We start from the raw sequence: 15,714 nt of genomic DNA on the forward strand, positions 1-15,714 counted from the left end.
CTGTTATTACAGCCTGTAAAGCAAGATATAATAAAATAGCATTCAATTCTATTTATGTTCTGTGAAAATTAATCACTAGTATCTGTGAAAGAAAGCTGCTTAACAGTACATATTTTAAAAGTATAGACAAAATAAGAGATAAAAAAGTTTATTTTTTTCTAGACTTACTTTATAGAGAGCATGGAGACTGAAGTATCTGTCACTAGAATGTCTTGTACCTTCCATTTCACCCGAGTGCCTAGACTCATTTTAGCCACAATTGTCCTGGTCATCACCTGCCCCAAGTCTGCGCCAGGGAGCGTCACTGTTGTTGTATTGTCACCGGCCCCAGCAGGTAATGAAGGAAAGGTGACATCAAGGGTTGTCAAGTATGCAGATGCTTCATGGATCACAGGATCAAATTCATCAGGACTCGTCCAAGAAAACCAGTGTATTTCAAATAGCGTTTGATGAATAGGAAAATCCAGTTCCACAGAGTGACTGGCATCAAGGAGTACAGTACTTCCTACAGGAACTGTGCGTTCCTCACCCCCAACCAACTCCAGGACCATAGGTGTTGGATCTTCATACAGATACACGATACTGGTATCATTGAAAAATGGAAATCCTTCTATGTACACAGTGACATTAATCACATAGAGTCCGTAGCCTAATGATAAAGCTGGTATATAGAGATATGGGAGGGACTCCATGTTAATGCTGGCTCTATTAAAACTACCACTGTGACTCATTATATTCCACTCAAAAATAACTTTATGTATCGGCATACAGTACGTATCTGCTAGAGCTCGCACTGTGAGCGCCACAGACGGATAGCTGTAACTAGGACGGGAAATATTGCTGGAAAATCCCATTATTGTGACTTTAGGAAATGTACAAGGGAACTCGAGGATGACAACAGACATCTGATCATTTTCAACAGAGACTTCATTTTCAGCCTGTACAGTGATATGGTAAGTATTAGGAAGGATATAGGCATGAGTGATTTCTAGTGGATTGTCTGTAGAGTCTATGTAGATATAACCAGAGTACTCAGTCTTTAGGGGACAGTTCGCCCCTCCATATACATACTCAGTACCATCACCTGGAGAGAAGTGGATACACGTGTCTGTACCAGGTGAGAGAAACCTAATATAAAAGTCCACCGGCCAGCCAACTTTACTGATCCGGCTTCCATAGAAAATAAGCCCAGTGACTTCCTCCATGATGGATACAGTGACGGTATTGTTGATAACGGTGCCAAACGTGTTGTTGGCAGTGACCGTCAGTGTGTAGACAGCTATCTGAGAGAAGTGGTGAGTGACATTTATCTGTCCATTTGTGTATGTGACAGGTGTGGTTGTACTGTAGTGTGGGCTGCCATCACCAAAGTCAATGGAGTACAGTACAAGTGATCCGGAGTCAATGTTGATAGAAATGGAGGAAACAGAACCTTGGGGTATATGGCTCAGAGTATTGATGGACAATCCAACAATATCACTTCCAACCTTGACGCTCTCAATGTGTGTGAAACTGCTGATATTGTTATGACAAAAGACGGAAATGGTAAATATCCCATTGGCTGAGTAGTTGTGGCTTAGCTCTATATATCCATTCACAAAAACAAGAGGATTTAGTGTCTCTGTCCCACCGTCACCAAAGTTGATATCACATACAGCACTTGTAGGATGTGGAGTGGACGCATTGACCAAAGTCAAGTTGACCTTGAGAAGATCAAAAGGGTCAGCAACAGTGATGACCGCTGCAGTTAATACATCAACAGGATGTTCAACAACAAGAGTCGTTGAATCGTTCACAGAGTTATAACAGTTTGTAGCGTTAGCATTGATAAGAAAACTTCCAGCGGATGAGAATTTGTGTTTCACTAAATATTCATATAACATTGTGTGATTCAATGAGAAGTGACTGTCTGTAGTTCCATCATCAAAGTCTATAATGACATCAGCAATAGACATATTAGATATAGAGAGAGCACAAGAAAAACTTTCATCCACTCTGACAAATTGGTTTGAGATGTTGATATTCAGTGAACCAATTTCAGTTGCAATGTTTACATTTGTAGCCTGCTGAACAAGCGCTGACACAATGTTAGTAACAGTCAAGTTGAACGTATGTATTCCTGTCACATGATATATTGAAGAATTTACCAGTAAACTGGTTGGATCAGCCAAGGTCAACTGCTCCCCCTCAAACACTAACTGGTCACTATGATAGAGATTGAGGGACACATTTGACCCTCGGTCAGCGAACCAAGTGATGTTGATGTTGTCACCTAAAGGGCAGCACTGTGGTGCAGTCAGAGTAAGGTTTTCTACTGCGTGTAGACTGACCACTGTCTTCCAGGTCTGGGTCTGGGAGACGTTGTTAGCACAGGTCACGTTAATCATGTTGATGTTCTCCTGGGTGTAGACATGACTAAACAGGAATGGCACTGAAGTATTCTCATGATAAACACTATCTTGAAACCCATCTCCATATATGAGAGTGCAAGTCACATAATTGCCCCCTATAACATTAAGTGTTACTGCCAGGGCTGTATCAGTGGCTGTAATGTTTTCTGAGTAGATCTCTACACCTTCCAAAGACGTCATAACATAGATGGGAATAGAATCTGTCATCCAGCTGAACTCATTGAGGGCCTCTATGTGTAGAATGTACAGGCCCATGGTGGGGTAGACCAGAGTGGTGTAGTTTCGGCCTGTGTAGTATGTATCCCGTCCGTCTCCCGCACTGATACTAAATCCTGCATACGCTAGCTCCGTCATTGCTACAAAGGTAACATATAGGTCCTGATCCACCATGACTACCGCCCCAGGATCTAACATAACATCTAATGAGGTAATCGGAACAGTCACATTTAGAAATTCACGAAGGCCACTCAACTGGTACACAAGGACTTCATGAATTGTGCATGATTGATTGGTATTGTAATCAGCTGCAGTAATTGCAATAGGAATTGTCTCTAGGCCGCAGTAACACTGACTGTTGAAGGCCGCATACCGTGTCTTGGTGATATTGTCTATACACGCATCTATACAGGAAGAGATGTCAGCAGGGCCCGGCAATAGTAACATGTCATTTATAACTGATGCAGGAAAACAGCCATATAGCTGAACTGAAACATCAAACGAAAACATGTCAAATACAACTGATTCAGCTAAACATATATAAATATAGCTGAACAAAAAAATCAATTCCTCATTTAAGGTCACAAGAGTTTAGAATTAATTATCTTCAAACAATATTTTCTCAACAAAGAGGACCAAGCATTTGAAATTTGGCCTGTGACATGCAGGAAGGAAAGGCTGTCAATTATGTTTGGTTTGTTAAAATAAATGACCTTGACTTTCATTCAAGATAACTGGATGAAAAGCAAAAAAATGTTTAAAATCAACTTTTCTTCAATATACAAGAGACCCAAACACCTGATCAATGTCTAGTGGCATTCTGGGATGAAGGGCCACCAAGCTTCTTTTAATGAATGACCTTCAACTTCATTCCAAGTTACAGGTATCAAACATATTAAACAAGGTCTTTATGACTACAATGAAGCATATAAAACTGAGGACTACCAAAATAAAGTTTATGATATTAAAAGTTATTGACAATAATTTTTTTTGCTTAGCGTTAGTAGTCAGTTAATCCGATGGATTTCTTTGTAATAAGCAAGAACCCCATGTAGATACATTTTATCACATGTGTAGCATGTAAATGCCAGATTATCAGATTCAAGATTATTTATTTACATTATCTACAGTGTAACCTGTCTAAACTGGGTGTCACTGGGACCAGCATATTTGGCTAGTATAGCCAGGTTTCTGGATTATACAGGTTATATTTACTGAAAATTAAGACAAAAATGCCATACAATTACGCCAGAGAATACAGTGATCTGGATAAGACAGAGAGTCAACTTTGACAAGCTATACTGTACTGACTGCAAGGGACTGAAAGGACAAGATTTTAGAACTCACATAACCGTTAAGGCCCATAGTCCTCTTGTTAATTATGTATTGTTACCTTGGTGTAGTGTGTTCATCTTTGTAAACAGGTCACAGCTAGCATGACTATGTACAGCATCACTAGAGAAGTTACTAGTGACATTGTCAGAGTACACAACACAGGAGCCAAATGCTCCGTCATCACAGAAAGCAAAAACAGAACAGGTGGTGTTGTCACAGAGATGGTGACACTCGTCTCTGGTTACGTCGTCCCACACCATCACTCCATCAACTTGTAGGTGAGAGTGAACATGCTGCATCCATAGATCACCTGTAGTACAAAAATAAAGACAAAACATGAAGAAAAAAAGTAAAACAAACACAATTCCAATATACATGTATTATCATTTTCAGTCTGGTCAGAATGACAAAGCTAGAATTGATATAGCATTGTGAATGTTCCTAAACTTAATAAACTGGTTAGTTCTTAACTTCAATTTGCCTAAAAATCACACTGTTTGATTATTACAAGCTGACCAGTTAGGTGAGATCTAAATAAATGAAGCCAATGAAAAGTTCCCTAGACATCTTGCATGGATGACCTAAACCAATACAAAGTTGTTTATAGAGTAGAAGGCTTTAGTTGTATATAATGATATGTTCTCCTTCTTTTGAACTAGAGGGAGTTGGGGCTTATTTTGATGAGTGGACGGACTGTACTGTTAGTCCAAAGACATAGGTTCACCCCATGCTTGCTGTACACTTCTCTTGTTTTTTATTACTTTACCTTCAAACATTGCTCTATCAAGAATCTGCAAGTCATCCACAGCAAATTGACCGAGCCAGAGATTTCCAAATGGCACATCCCCAATGAGCAAGTCCTGGGTGAAAATAGTCGGAGCAATGGCACGTGGAGCTCCAGCATCACTCATTGAGGTCAAGATATCATCCACATAAACCTTGACCCCAAACATTGGATGGAATGTAATGGTGACTAAGTTCCATGTCCACCACTGCATGTTAAACCAAGTTCTGTACTCTGAGTTGGTGGTGAGTATGGTCACCTCAAGGTATCGTCGGAACGGCAGACTTTTGTTCATGGCTGTGTACAATAGAGCAATGCCGAGCCCCTGAGAGTTGTGAGCTCCAGTGGTGAGGATAACTTGGTCTGTGTCGTTCTCCTGTATCATCTGTAGGTACAGACTGAGAGTGAAGCCATGTATGCAATGGTCAATGTCAAGGACACAGTTAGGTTGGTTCACTAGTCTCTGCGTTAGGTTTAGCCAGTCCTGGCCAGACACAAGGCTAGAACCAGTCCCGTAAACAGCCTGAACAAGCGTTGCTTTTCCATACTCAGGAGGTGGCGAGTCTTCAAACCTATTTACAAACTTGGTCCGTACATAAGTAGAGTTTTCTACAATATAGCAAAATCATACTTGCAATTTACAGGGTAAGGCATCTCTGAAAAGAGGCCCAGAGGGCCTGTATCACTCAATAATTTATATAGAAATTATCACAGATTCTCTTAGAATTGGGAAAAGCAAAATTGATCCCTTTAGACCCCGCCCCTCAGGTCTCCAGGAAGTCAACCCCACCATCTGTAAAATTTTGAATTCATATACCATAAGGTTGCTACCAAATTGAATGCAATATGAAAGTTATCCAATGCCTAGTTTCAGATTATATATATAGTCATTATATGGAAATAGCCTCAGGCTCCCAGGGTGTCAGCAATTATAAATCCGTATACCATAAGGATGGTATCAATGCATTATGAGCACATTCAAATTTGTAGTTTCAAAGAAGAAGTCTTTTTTATGTAAAATAGACAAATTAATTGTTTTGGCCTTGCCCCTCAGACGGAAGGACACCAAATGCAGCGGTGTGACATAAGCTTATCTGGGTCTTTCGGACCAGGTGAGCTAATAATAGTGTATAGCTGATCTCATGATGAACTGGTGTATACTAACAAGAAATCTTAGTCAGATATAATAAGACATGATTAGAAAATATATGAAGATTTTATGCTTACTGTAAAGATCCAGCATTGTGTTGCTTTCCAGTGGTCGAGGTCTAAACCAGTATTCATCAATTGCTCCCTGAAATATACCAGAAGATATGTCATTATATCCAGAGATAGCTCCAAGGGTGAAGGTTGTTGGCTGTGGAGGGTTGCCCGTGGTAACAGCTGTAGTTGATGCCGTCTGGCCCTGTTCTATTCCATTCACATAGAGGACTGTGCTGCCATTACTGTACCAGGTGAGGATGATGTGAGACCAGACATGGTTAGACAGGATGAATGGGACGTTGTGTGCCACATTATTCTCCTGTATGATCAGCCAGTGGTGGTTGGGTAGACCTTGGTAGGACACATAGTAAGCCATGGCCAGGCCCCTGTAGTCACTCCTGGCTGACATAATTCCCTGGCTTCCTGCATCTGTTGTAGGGTAGAGCCACAAGGACAGGGTGAAACCCTCCCAACAAAAGTCTGGGGCCACAAGGCAATCCTGATATAGATGACCTTCAAACTGGGTCGAGTTTGTTCCGTCAAAGGTCAGACAATCTCCATGCCAACCAGAGGTACTAGACACTCCAGAACTGGGTAGTATTAGTGAATGGTTGTCAAACGTCAGGTGGAAGTCAGGAAAGTTGTCATATACTGTAAGTGAAAAAGTTAGGCTATAGTACAACATTCAAGGCAACATGGAATTCTCCATAATGTTACACAATGCAATGTTACTTTTGATATAATAATAACATTACCTGTCTGGTGAAGATGGACATCGTCCAGGACTTTATGCTCAACCACTGTAATATTATCCAGCATGGCGACAAGTCCCTGACTGCCATCCGCTTGTGTTCCTATAGAGACCTGCACTTCATGTCCTAGAACAAGTGCGGCAGTGTCTGTCTCGTTGTAAGTCAGATCTGCAGCCACCTCTTTCCCGTTGATGAACATCTGCACATTTGTCTCGTTATTTATTGATATAGCAATGTTGTTCCAGTGACACTCTGAGATGGGCGTGACAGTCCTAGTGAAGTTATCCTGTGTCCTCATGTCCACAACCAGACCAGCAGACCTGTTCCAGTACACGGCCAGTCCATACACTGTAGGACTGTCCATAGTGGTCAGTATCATCTGATTGTCTCCCGCACTATTGTTACAGACCTGCAGCCAGAAGGAAATGGTCAGTCCGTTATGACAGAAACGATGGTCAACCAGGCACCGATCTGATGCCACCTGATGTAGTTGTGTGTCATTTAATGCCATAGTATATGATGTTACTCCCCTCTTGTATCCAACATTGCCTGTCCACTGATGAACTAGGTCCGGAGTCTGGGAGATTGAGGAGTGATTCAGGTACAAAGGCTCAGCCATGGCATCTGTTGGAGAAACAAAACAATGTCATTGACAGAGCCACAACTTACTCAGTTTGTACACATTGTATTGAAAATGGCCAATGTGGCAGGTAAAATTGAAGATGCTGAATTAGACCTTTTTTCTGATAAGGAAGGCAAATTCCAATCCAAAAATTGAGCTGCTTTAGTTAAAGTATTAATAAGGTAAAGTATTAATTAAGTATTCCAATAATGATAAGATTCATAAGTAGTATTCCTTATATTACTTATGAATCTTGTCATATCAGATACATCTTGGTACCATTAACAGTAGTTCTACAGCTGTAATGTTACATCAAAATTGTGGTGAAGTGACTTACACCAGGGGTTGTTTTGACACATGAACGTTTTAATTGAGCTACAATCACAATCGTCCCATTTCCATGTCGTTGACTTGTATAGCAGCCCACATTTCCTTGTAGAGGTCGTGGGGAGGTTAAAGGTGGTAAAAGTCCTAACGCTACCGTCAGGAACTCTCAAAGCATGGGCTCCTTTCCTCGGCAGTTGTTTGTAATTTAGAAAGTATTTTCCAGTCAATCCATCTGGAGAAATAAACAATCATTAATTATCAGTAATAAACCACAGTCTTGCAGACAATCGTAGAAATATGATAGGAATAAATGCCCCCGACTCAACATTAAATTAGGAAGTAGGTGATAAAGCAGGATAGGTCAGCACAACACAGACATGGCCATGGTTAACACTAGTGTACATGTGCAAATTTGTATTAGGGACAAGTTTATGCTTTTAATGCTAGGGCCTTTTGAGCACAAAAACTTTCCCATGTGTAACATATAGCAATTAAATGAAACAATGTCGCAAAAAGATAACAGACATATTTATCATGAAAGCAACAACACTGTGAAATATATACACATGTAGATTGTGAAGTTAAACACTCGTAAATACATCCACACCTACAGTATAAAGTCTCTTCTATGAGGGCATATATCAGAAAAATACTGTTGACATAATTTAGAATAGAATTGTACCCTCCACCGCAATCTGTACAAAAAGTTGATGTGTCTGTAAGTCCACTTCATCAGCCAAGTTTCCTCCGAAGCTTTGACAAGTTAACTCTCCTTGTGGATGGGTAGCAGTAGCGGTTGAGAAATGATAACACATGTCTGTGTGGGATAGGTACTTCCAGTCTTTGGAGCACAAGTGATGAACTCCTAAAACATCAACATATTTCCAGATTATAAAAGATACAATTTGAGAATAATTAAGGAATGAATATGATAATAATTTGGTCTAAGGATGTATAGATGGAAAACCAAATTGCACTGCAAATTGCAAATGTAGAGACATAAATATACCTGAAGAAGTGCTAAATTATTAAAGGTACAGCATCTTAAAATGCTTGAACATTTGATCATTATATATACACTATTATTCTACAAAGAATTACCGTAGAGTTTACGAATGTCTTTCTGGGACATGTCCATATCCAGCAAATAAACCTCGTCTACAGCCATTACAACATCACTGCTACCAAGGAAACAGCCAATACACAGCGTGCTTTCTGATTGGTTGATAAAACTGTATCCACTGACAATCTCCGACGTTATTACTGCCCCAAGGTCCGATACCGAATGAGCGTTTTTGTAGAGGTTTAATGTGTAGTACGGGTTCCATGTGATGGCCAGGTGGCTCCAACTGTTGTACATGAGATAGAAAGACGTTGACCATTTACGGGTATGATTCACCAGGACTAGGGAACAGAGAGTACTGTTGGAATGGTACAGAAGGCCTGTGGGGTCGGTACACTCTATACTGATACCACTCTCATTTCTAGTGAGGTTGCCACCCATCCTCATGACAACAAAGGGGTCAGTGCTGGGTACCAAGGGGTCACTCTGTGGCCTCACCCACATTGCCATGGTAAATCCAAAGTAACAATGAGCAATACTCCCAAAACATTTTTCACTAGTGATGTTAACAAGAAGTCCAGAGGTGTTCAGAAGGATAGCTTCATTCAGTACACCATCCGTGAATACCATGCTGTTTGTGGTAGTGTCCTCCAGAGTTATGTTATAAAGACTATTTGAAGTCTCATTTTGGTCCATTCTGAATTGGAAGGTCTGGTAACCTGAAAACAAATATCATAAATGTCATACATTACTTCAACATGTACTGACAGGTACTAAAGTAACAAGTAAACCGTTAAGTTTCCCAGAAGGTCAAGGTCTCTAAGTCAATAAACTTTCCAGAAGGTCAAGGCCCCAAATAGGGTCAAAGTTACTTATATTGTAGGTCATGTGCAGTATAAAGAGATTCAATTGCTGTATACAAAGGTCAAGGTTATTCATGGTGTTGTCAATGTTATTTATTTTAGAGGTCACTTGAGATATAAGACTACAAAATCATAAAGGTGAAGGTTACTTACTTTGTAGGTCACATGTGGCATTTGGAGAACCCATGGCTCCATCCCAAGGGTCGAAGTTCATAGCCAACTGTTGTACGCCATTGAAGCCAGCAAGCTCATATTCATGGCAGGATTTTAACTCTGATAAAACATCATTATTTATATCAGTTCTACTTGACATCAGAATGAAAAATAAATTGCATATGTAAGAATACATAATCACTGGTAATTGAATACAGACCAGTTTACACACAATCTGAATAAAATACAGTTCCTTATTGTCACTACGTTGGATATAAGAGTATCTGAGAAAATCCCATTAGGGGAATGTCCAAGTGAATATTGGAATTGGCCAATCAAATTGCTGCTTGCAAAATCTTGACAGTGAATTTCAGAGGACAAAATAGTCTGAAATAATGTCAGAATTATTTTCTTGTACGTTGTCATCTCGCCCAAAGAACACAACAATTAGTATTATTAGTATAAGTTTATTATTAGTTATTAGTATATTGGGACGAAATGGCATTGTCAACTGATGTAGCAATGTGTAGAAAATGCATTTGATTTGAAGTACACAAATATAAGGTATACGGCTGGCATCCGAACATGACCCCTTGAGGGATGTTGTAAAATCTTCTATTTAACGGAGTAGTAATAAGGATCTGTATTTTAATCAGATTGTTCACACTGTTAATAATGTGTATACAACATCAAAATAATCATATTTCTCACCTCCATATGAAATCTGGACAGGATGGGAAACAATGGAATGGGAAGCAATGTAATTAAACAGGACAAAAATGGGCTGCACTATCTACAGTTTTTAAACTCTTCAGATAAAATCATTTAAAAACAAGCTTACCATAAATATCCTTAGCTTGTTTGATAGAAGGGAAGTGGCGTATATCATCAATTTCAAATGTTCCTACTTCACCCACACGTAGGAAGGTGACATCGTACTCGGGCGGCATACGGTCCACAACAAATGTGGTTGTTGTGGTGACAGCGGCCTGTCCATTTACATACAAATAAAGTTCAGAGTTTCCAAGGTTGCCATTGATAATGAGATGTGACCACTTGTACAAGGTCATGTAGAAATTGATAGTGAAGTGTATTTTGTCGTAGAATACTTCTAGTATATAGTCGTCAGTGTAGGAGTCGTACCAAATCTTCAGAGAGGTCATATCTGTATCCATACTGGTACCAGCAGTGAGGAACACCTGGTCAGCCTCCATGTACAAAGGTCTGAGCCAGAGAGAGGTGGTAAAGGGACCACTGCATAGATCTGAACATACACAAAAAATATCCTTAGGAACACCTGACAAAACTTCAATACAATCATACTATATACAATTTACCGTATGTATAAAATACATACTTCAGTTCCCCTATCAACTTGTTTTCTGATAACCATTTCTTTTTCTAGACTATTCTACCATTTATCCTGTTGCCTTAACTCCGTTCTCCTTCATCCATGACCTTTTGACAACTGATTTTCCCCAATAGTAGTTCCTTCCCAATCTTTTTCAATCTGACCAACCTTCCTCGGTTTTTAGCCCGACATAACTCTTTCCATTCACTTGACCCCATCATTTTTCCTTTTAGCAACCCCACATCCTCCTTTCTATAAGATTTCATCAGCTTTCTCTCACTCACATCAGCATTCTACCTTCTCTCCTAATCTCACTCCACTAGTCCTTCCCCTACTCTGCCCTACTGTCAGCCTAGTATCCCTGTCCTTCTTGGTTTCTTTCAGCCTTCCTTTTGTTTCACCTTTTCTTTAATGTCTTTGTTGTTTTTCTTTTGTCTTTTATTCGATCTTTCAATCATCCACCTTTGCACCTATTCTTTCCCGCTATAACCCCCTCCCCTGACATTTTGTTCATCATCTTCCAAGACAACCTCACCCTTTCACATTGCATCCCTGTGGACCTTCTCAGCCCATCCCATTTTCCTTTAATCCAATCCCTATATTGACCTAATGACCTTTATGATCTCCTTGATGACTGCTTACCTGCCCTTGTGAAGCAATGTGGGAGCTGGTTACTGTACATGGCTGGACTTTGTCCTAGATGGTTGTCCACTCGTACCACTGTCTGGAACAGGGAGTTTCTCCATACCGTTTCCGTAAGGGAAATGTTCTTTTCTAAGTTCATATTACTGCTAGACACTGCCTCATTAAAGTCAATCATCTTCTCAATATCTACAACAAGAGGATACCAATACCTCGATATCATATGAATACATCTTTGAATTCAGTAAAATGACATACAATTGATTTAATGATGTTGACAAAGAGGGCCTAGAAATACTCAAGCATTGAACAAAAGTGTGATTGAAACAAAGCTGTCTGTGAGAACAAATTATTTAAAAGCTAGTATTTATCAACATTACTCATAACTACAATGGTGCTTATTAAAACTTATATGGGCGCTTAAAAAATTGAAGCAAATCGGGGGCGTTAAATAGAAGCAAATTTGGACTTACCTTTCACAAAATGATAGTAAGCCATAAATCAATTATTTTTAAAAGAAATCAATAAGAATACCAACAAAATTTTCATATTTTCAGTCTGCATTTCCTTCCAAGTAAATGAAATGGAAATGGAAGTCTGAAAAAGGGGAGGGGCGCCCTTATAGGGATGTGGACGCTTAATGAGTCAAAACCAGTATATGACATTATACCTTTGGTTTTCTGTAGCTGTAACAACTCTCTAGACTCCAGGGCGTAGTTATACACTTCCAGATCGTCCAGATGTAGGAGCACATGGTCAGTACATAACCCTACATACAGGGAACTAGAAGGTACCACAGTAGGGGCAAAGACAGTCTGGATTTCCCTCCTAGTTACTGTGTACACACAACGGAAGTTGATGTGGAACCTCAGGCCAATATGACTCTGCCATGTGATGGCAATATGAACCCAATCTTGAGTCACCACCCAAATCCAGCCTTCCCATACATAGTTCAACTCTAATACAGAAGCATAGAGCCTTCGGCCGCTAAAGGTAGTAGAAAACATAATCTTTATAAGGAGGGACAGGACAATGGAAAATGCTGCCAGAGTTACATTCAAGATTAGAATAACATACACAGTTGACATATATTGTCAGTCATACTTTTGTCGGTGCTAAAATGAAAACATAATTTGGTTGAACCCTGATGACTCAAACTTTTAGAAATCAAATAACCCGTATATTAATTAAAATTGTTTAACAGTCCTTACTGAACTTTTCATTATATATTCAAGTATACTTAGAATACAATGGACCCTTTGAAAATCAGAGCATCCCCAGCTAAAACCACCTGGATTGTGAATTTTCCGTACTGCCAGATTCTGGTTATGTAGTCAATAACCACATTCAATCCACGACTTTTTCTCTCGGACTATTAGCATTAGTATTATTGGGAATCCACTGGACTTGAATAACTTAAGGGTTTACCATAATGATTGTGTGATTGTGATTTCACTGTATTTTGTCTATTTTTTAGCCATATAATATACCTTATGCTAAAATTATCTTTTTCTCCACTATTTAATGTAAACTGTAACTTCCATACCTTTCATCGACCCAGATCTTAACACCTGTAGACCCAGTCTCGTTAGCGGTAGTGTCTACTAGTACACAGTTGGATATGTTCGTCCCGGCTATCCAAAACATCACAGTGATACCTTGCTTACACTCAGAAATACTCTGAAGGCAAGCATCTGACTGACTGAGATTATAGAAAGCCCCGGTAAGACTGTCTGTGATCTGTAAAACGTTTCCCATTGTTGGATCAGTGGTGACGGCGACACTAGCCTCAGTGTGGAGTTCCACCATACAGTATTGCAGAGTTTGGTTATCCATTATGCGGGATCCCTCCACGACTGTTGCAGTCGCGTTAGAGGATTCCATATCCCATATGTAGGTTATCCTCATGTAGGCTGTAAATTATAGGATTACTGAATTATAAACCTTAAAGACATTAATAGAAACACTTGGTCCATCTTATGTTGAGAATGTACTACTCAACCAGTTAGCTTTGATTTTCAAATACAATAATAGGTTATATGGTCAATGTCGCCAGGTTATATTGTCAATGTAACCAGGTTATATTGTCAATGTCGCCAGGTTATATGGTCAATGTCGCCAGGTTATATGGTCAATGTCGCCAGGTTATGGTCAATGTCGCCAGGTTATATGGTCAATGTTGCCAGGTTATATGGTCAATGTCGCCAGGTTATAATGTCAATGTCGCCAGGTTATATGGTCAATGTCACCAGGTTATATGGTCAATGTCGCCAGGTTATGGTCAATGTAACCAGGTTATATGGTCAATGTCGCCAGGTTATATGGTCAATGTCGCCAGGTTATATGGTCAATGTCGCCAGGTTATATGGTCAATGTCGCCAGGTTATATGGTCAATGTCGCCAGGTTATATGGTCAATGTCGCCAGGTTATATGGTCAATGTCGCCAGGTTATATGGTCAATGTCGCCAGGTTATATGGTCAATGTCGCCAGGTTATATGGTCAATGTCGCCAGGTTATATGGTCAATGTCGCCAGGTTATATGGTCAATGTCGCCAGGTTATATGGTCAATGTCGCCAGGTTATATGGTCAATGTCGCCAGGTTATATGGTCAATGTCGCCAGGTTATATGGTCAATGTCGCCAGGTTATATGGTCAATGTCGCCAGGTATAATGTCAATGTCGCCAGGTTATATGGTCAATGTCGCCAGGTTATATGGTCAATGTCGCCAGGTTATATGGTCAATGTCGCCAGGTTATATGGTCAATGTCGCCAGGTTATATGTCAATGTCGCCAGGTTTATGGTCAATGTCGCCAGGTTATATGTCAATGTCGCCAGGTTATATGGTCAATGTCGCCAGGTTATATGGTCAATGTCGCCAGGTTTATATGGTCAATGTCGCCAGTTATGGCTGTCGCCATATGGTCAATGTCGCCAGGTTATATGGTCAATGTCGCCAGGTTATATGTCAATGTCGCCAGGTTATATGTCAATGTCGCCAGGTTATAATGGTAATGTCGCCAGGTTATATGGTCAATGTCGCCAGGTTATATGGTCAATTATGTGCCAGGTTATATGTCAATGTGCCAGGTTATATTGTCAATGTCGCCAGGTTATATGGTCAATGTGCCGCCAGGTTATATGGTCAATGTCGCCAGGTTATATGGTCAATGTCGCCAGGTTATATGGTCAATGTCGCCAGGTTATATGGTCAATGTCGCCAGGTTATATGGTCAATGTCGCCAGGTTATATGGTCAATTTAACCAGGTTATATTGTCAATGTCGCCAGGTTATATGGTCAATGTCGCCAGGTTATATGGTCAATGTCGCCAGGTTATATGGTCAATGTCGCCAGGTTATATGGTCAATGTCGCCAGGATATATGGTCAATGTCGCCAGGTTATATGGTCAATGTCGCCAGGTTATATGGTCAATGTCGCCAGGTTATATGGTCAATGTCGCCAGGTTATATGGTCAATGTCGCCAGGTTATATGGTCAATGTCGCCAGGTTATATGGTCAATGTCGCCAGGTTATATGGTCAATGTCGCCAGGTTATATGGTCAATGTCGCCAGGTTATATGGTCAATGTCGCCAGGTTATGGTCAATGTCGCCAGGTTATATGGTCAATGTCGCCAGGTTATATGGTCAATGTCGCCAGGTTATATGGTCAATGTCGCCAGGTTATATGGTCAATGTCGCCAGGTTATATGGTCAATGTCGCCAGGTTATATGGTCAATGTCGCCAGGTTATATTATGGTCAATGTCGCCAGGTTATATTGTCAATGTCGCCAGGTTATATGGTCAATGTCGCCAGGTTATATGGTCAATGTCGCCAGGTTATATGGTCAATGTCGCCAGGTTATATGGTCAATGTAACCAGGTTATATGGTCAATGTCGCCAGGTTATATGGTCAATGTCGCCAGGTTATATGGTCAATGTCGCCAGGTTATATGGTCAATGTCGCCAGGTTATATGGTCAATGTC

At 40.3% G+C, this 15,714-nt stretch overlaps 1 protein-coding gene across 1 annotated transcript in view; it reads right to left on the minus strand.

The window, feature by feature from the left end:
* Positions 1 to 15,714, minus strand: part of LOC138322943 (uncharacterized) — a 78,910-nt gene that overhangs the window by 22,055 nt on the left and 41,141 nt on the right. Inside the window, exons 16-28 of the mRNA XM_069267202.1 lie at positions 13,269 to 13,635; positions 12,393 to 12,709; positions 11,723 to 11,911; positions 10,571 to 10,993; positions 9,730 to 9,849; positions 8,752 to 9,432; positions 8,333 to 8,515; positions 7,661 to 7,882; positions 6,705 to 7,325; positions 5,974 to 6,600; positions 4,729 to 5,355; positions 4,021 to 4,272; positions 169 to 3,115 (exon numbers count right to left, since the gene is read on the minus strand). Of these exons, the coding sequence (XP_069123303.1) occupies positions 169 to 3,115; positions 4,021 to 4,272; positions 4,729 to 5,355; positions 5,974 to 6,600; positions 6,705 to 7,325; positions 7,661 to 7,882; positions 8,333 to 8,515; positions 8,752 to 9,432; positions 9,730 to 9,849; positions 10,571 to 10,993; positions 11,723 to 11,911; positions 12,393 to 12,709; positions 13,269 to 13,635 (7,576 nt within the window). The remainder of the gene's footprint in view (positions 1 to 168; positions 3,116 to 4,020; positions 4,273 to 4,728; positions 5,356 to 5,973; positions 6,601 to 6,704; positions 7,326 to 7,660; positions 7,883 to 8,332; positions 8,516 to 8,751; positions 9,433 to 9,729; positions 9,850 to 10,570; positions 10,994 to 11,722; positions 11,912 to 12,392; positions 12,710 to 13,268; positions 13,636 to 15,714) is intronic.

The sequence above is a fragment of the Argopecten irradians genome, chromosome 5 (assembly GCF_041381155.1).
Source record: "Argopecten irradians isolate NY chromosome 5, Ai_NY, whole genome shotgun sequence".
Classification (NCBI taxonomy): domain Eukaryota; kingdom Metazoa; phylum Mollusca; class Bivalvia; order Pectinida; family Pectinidae; genus Argopecten; species Argopecten irradians.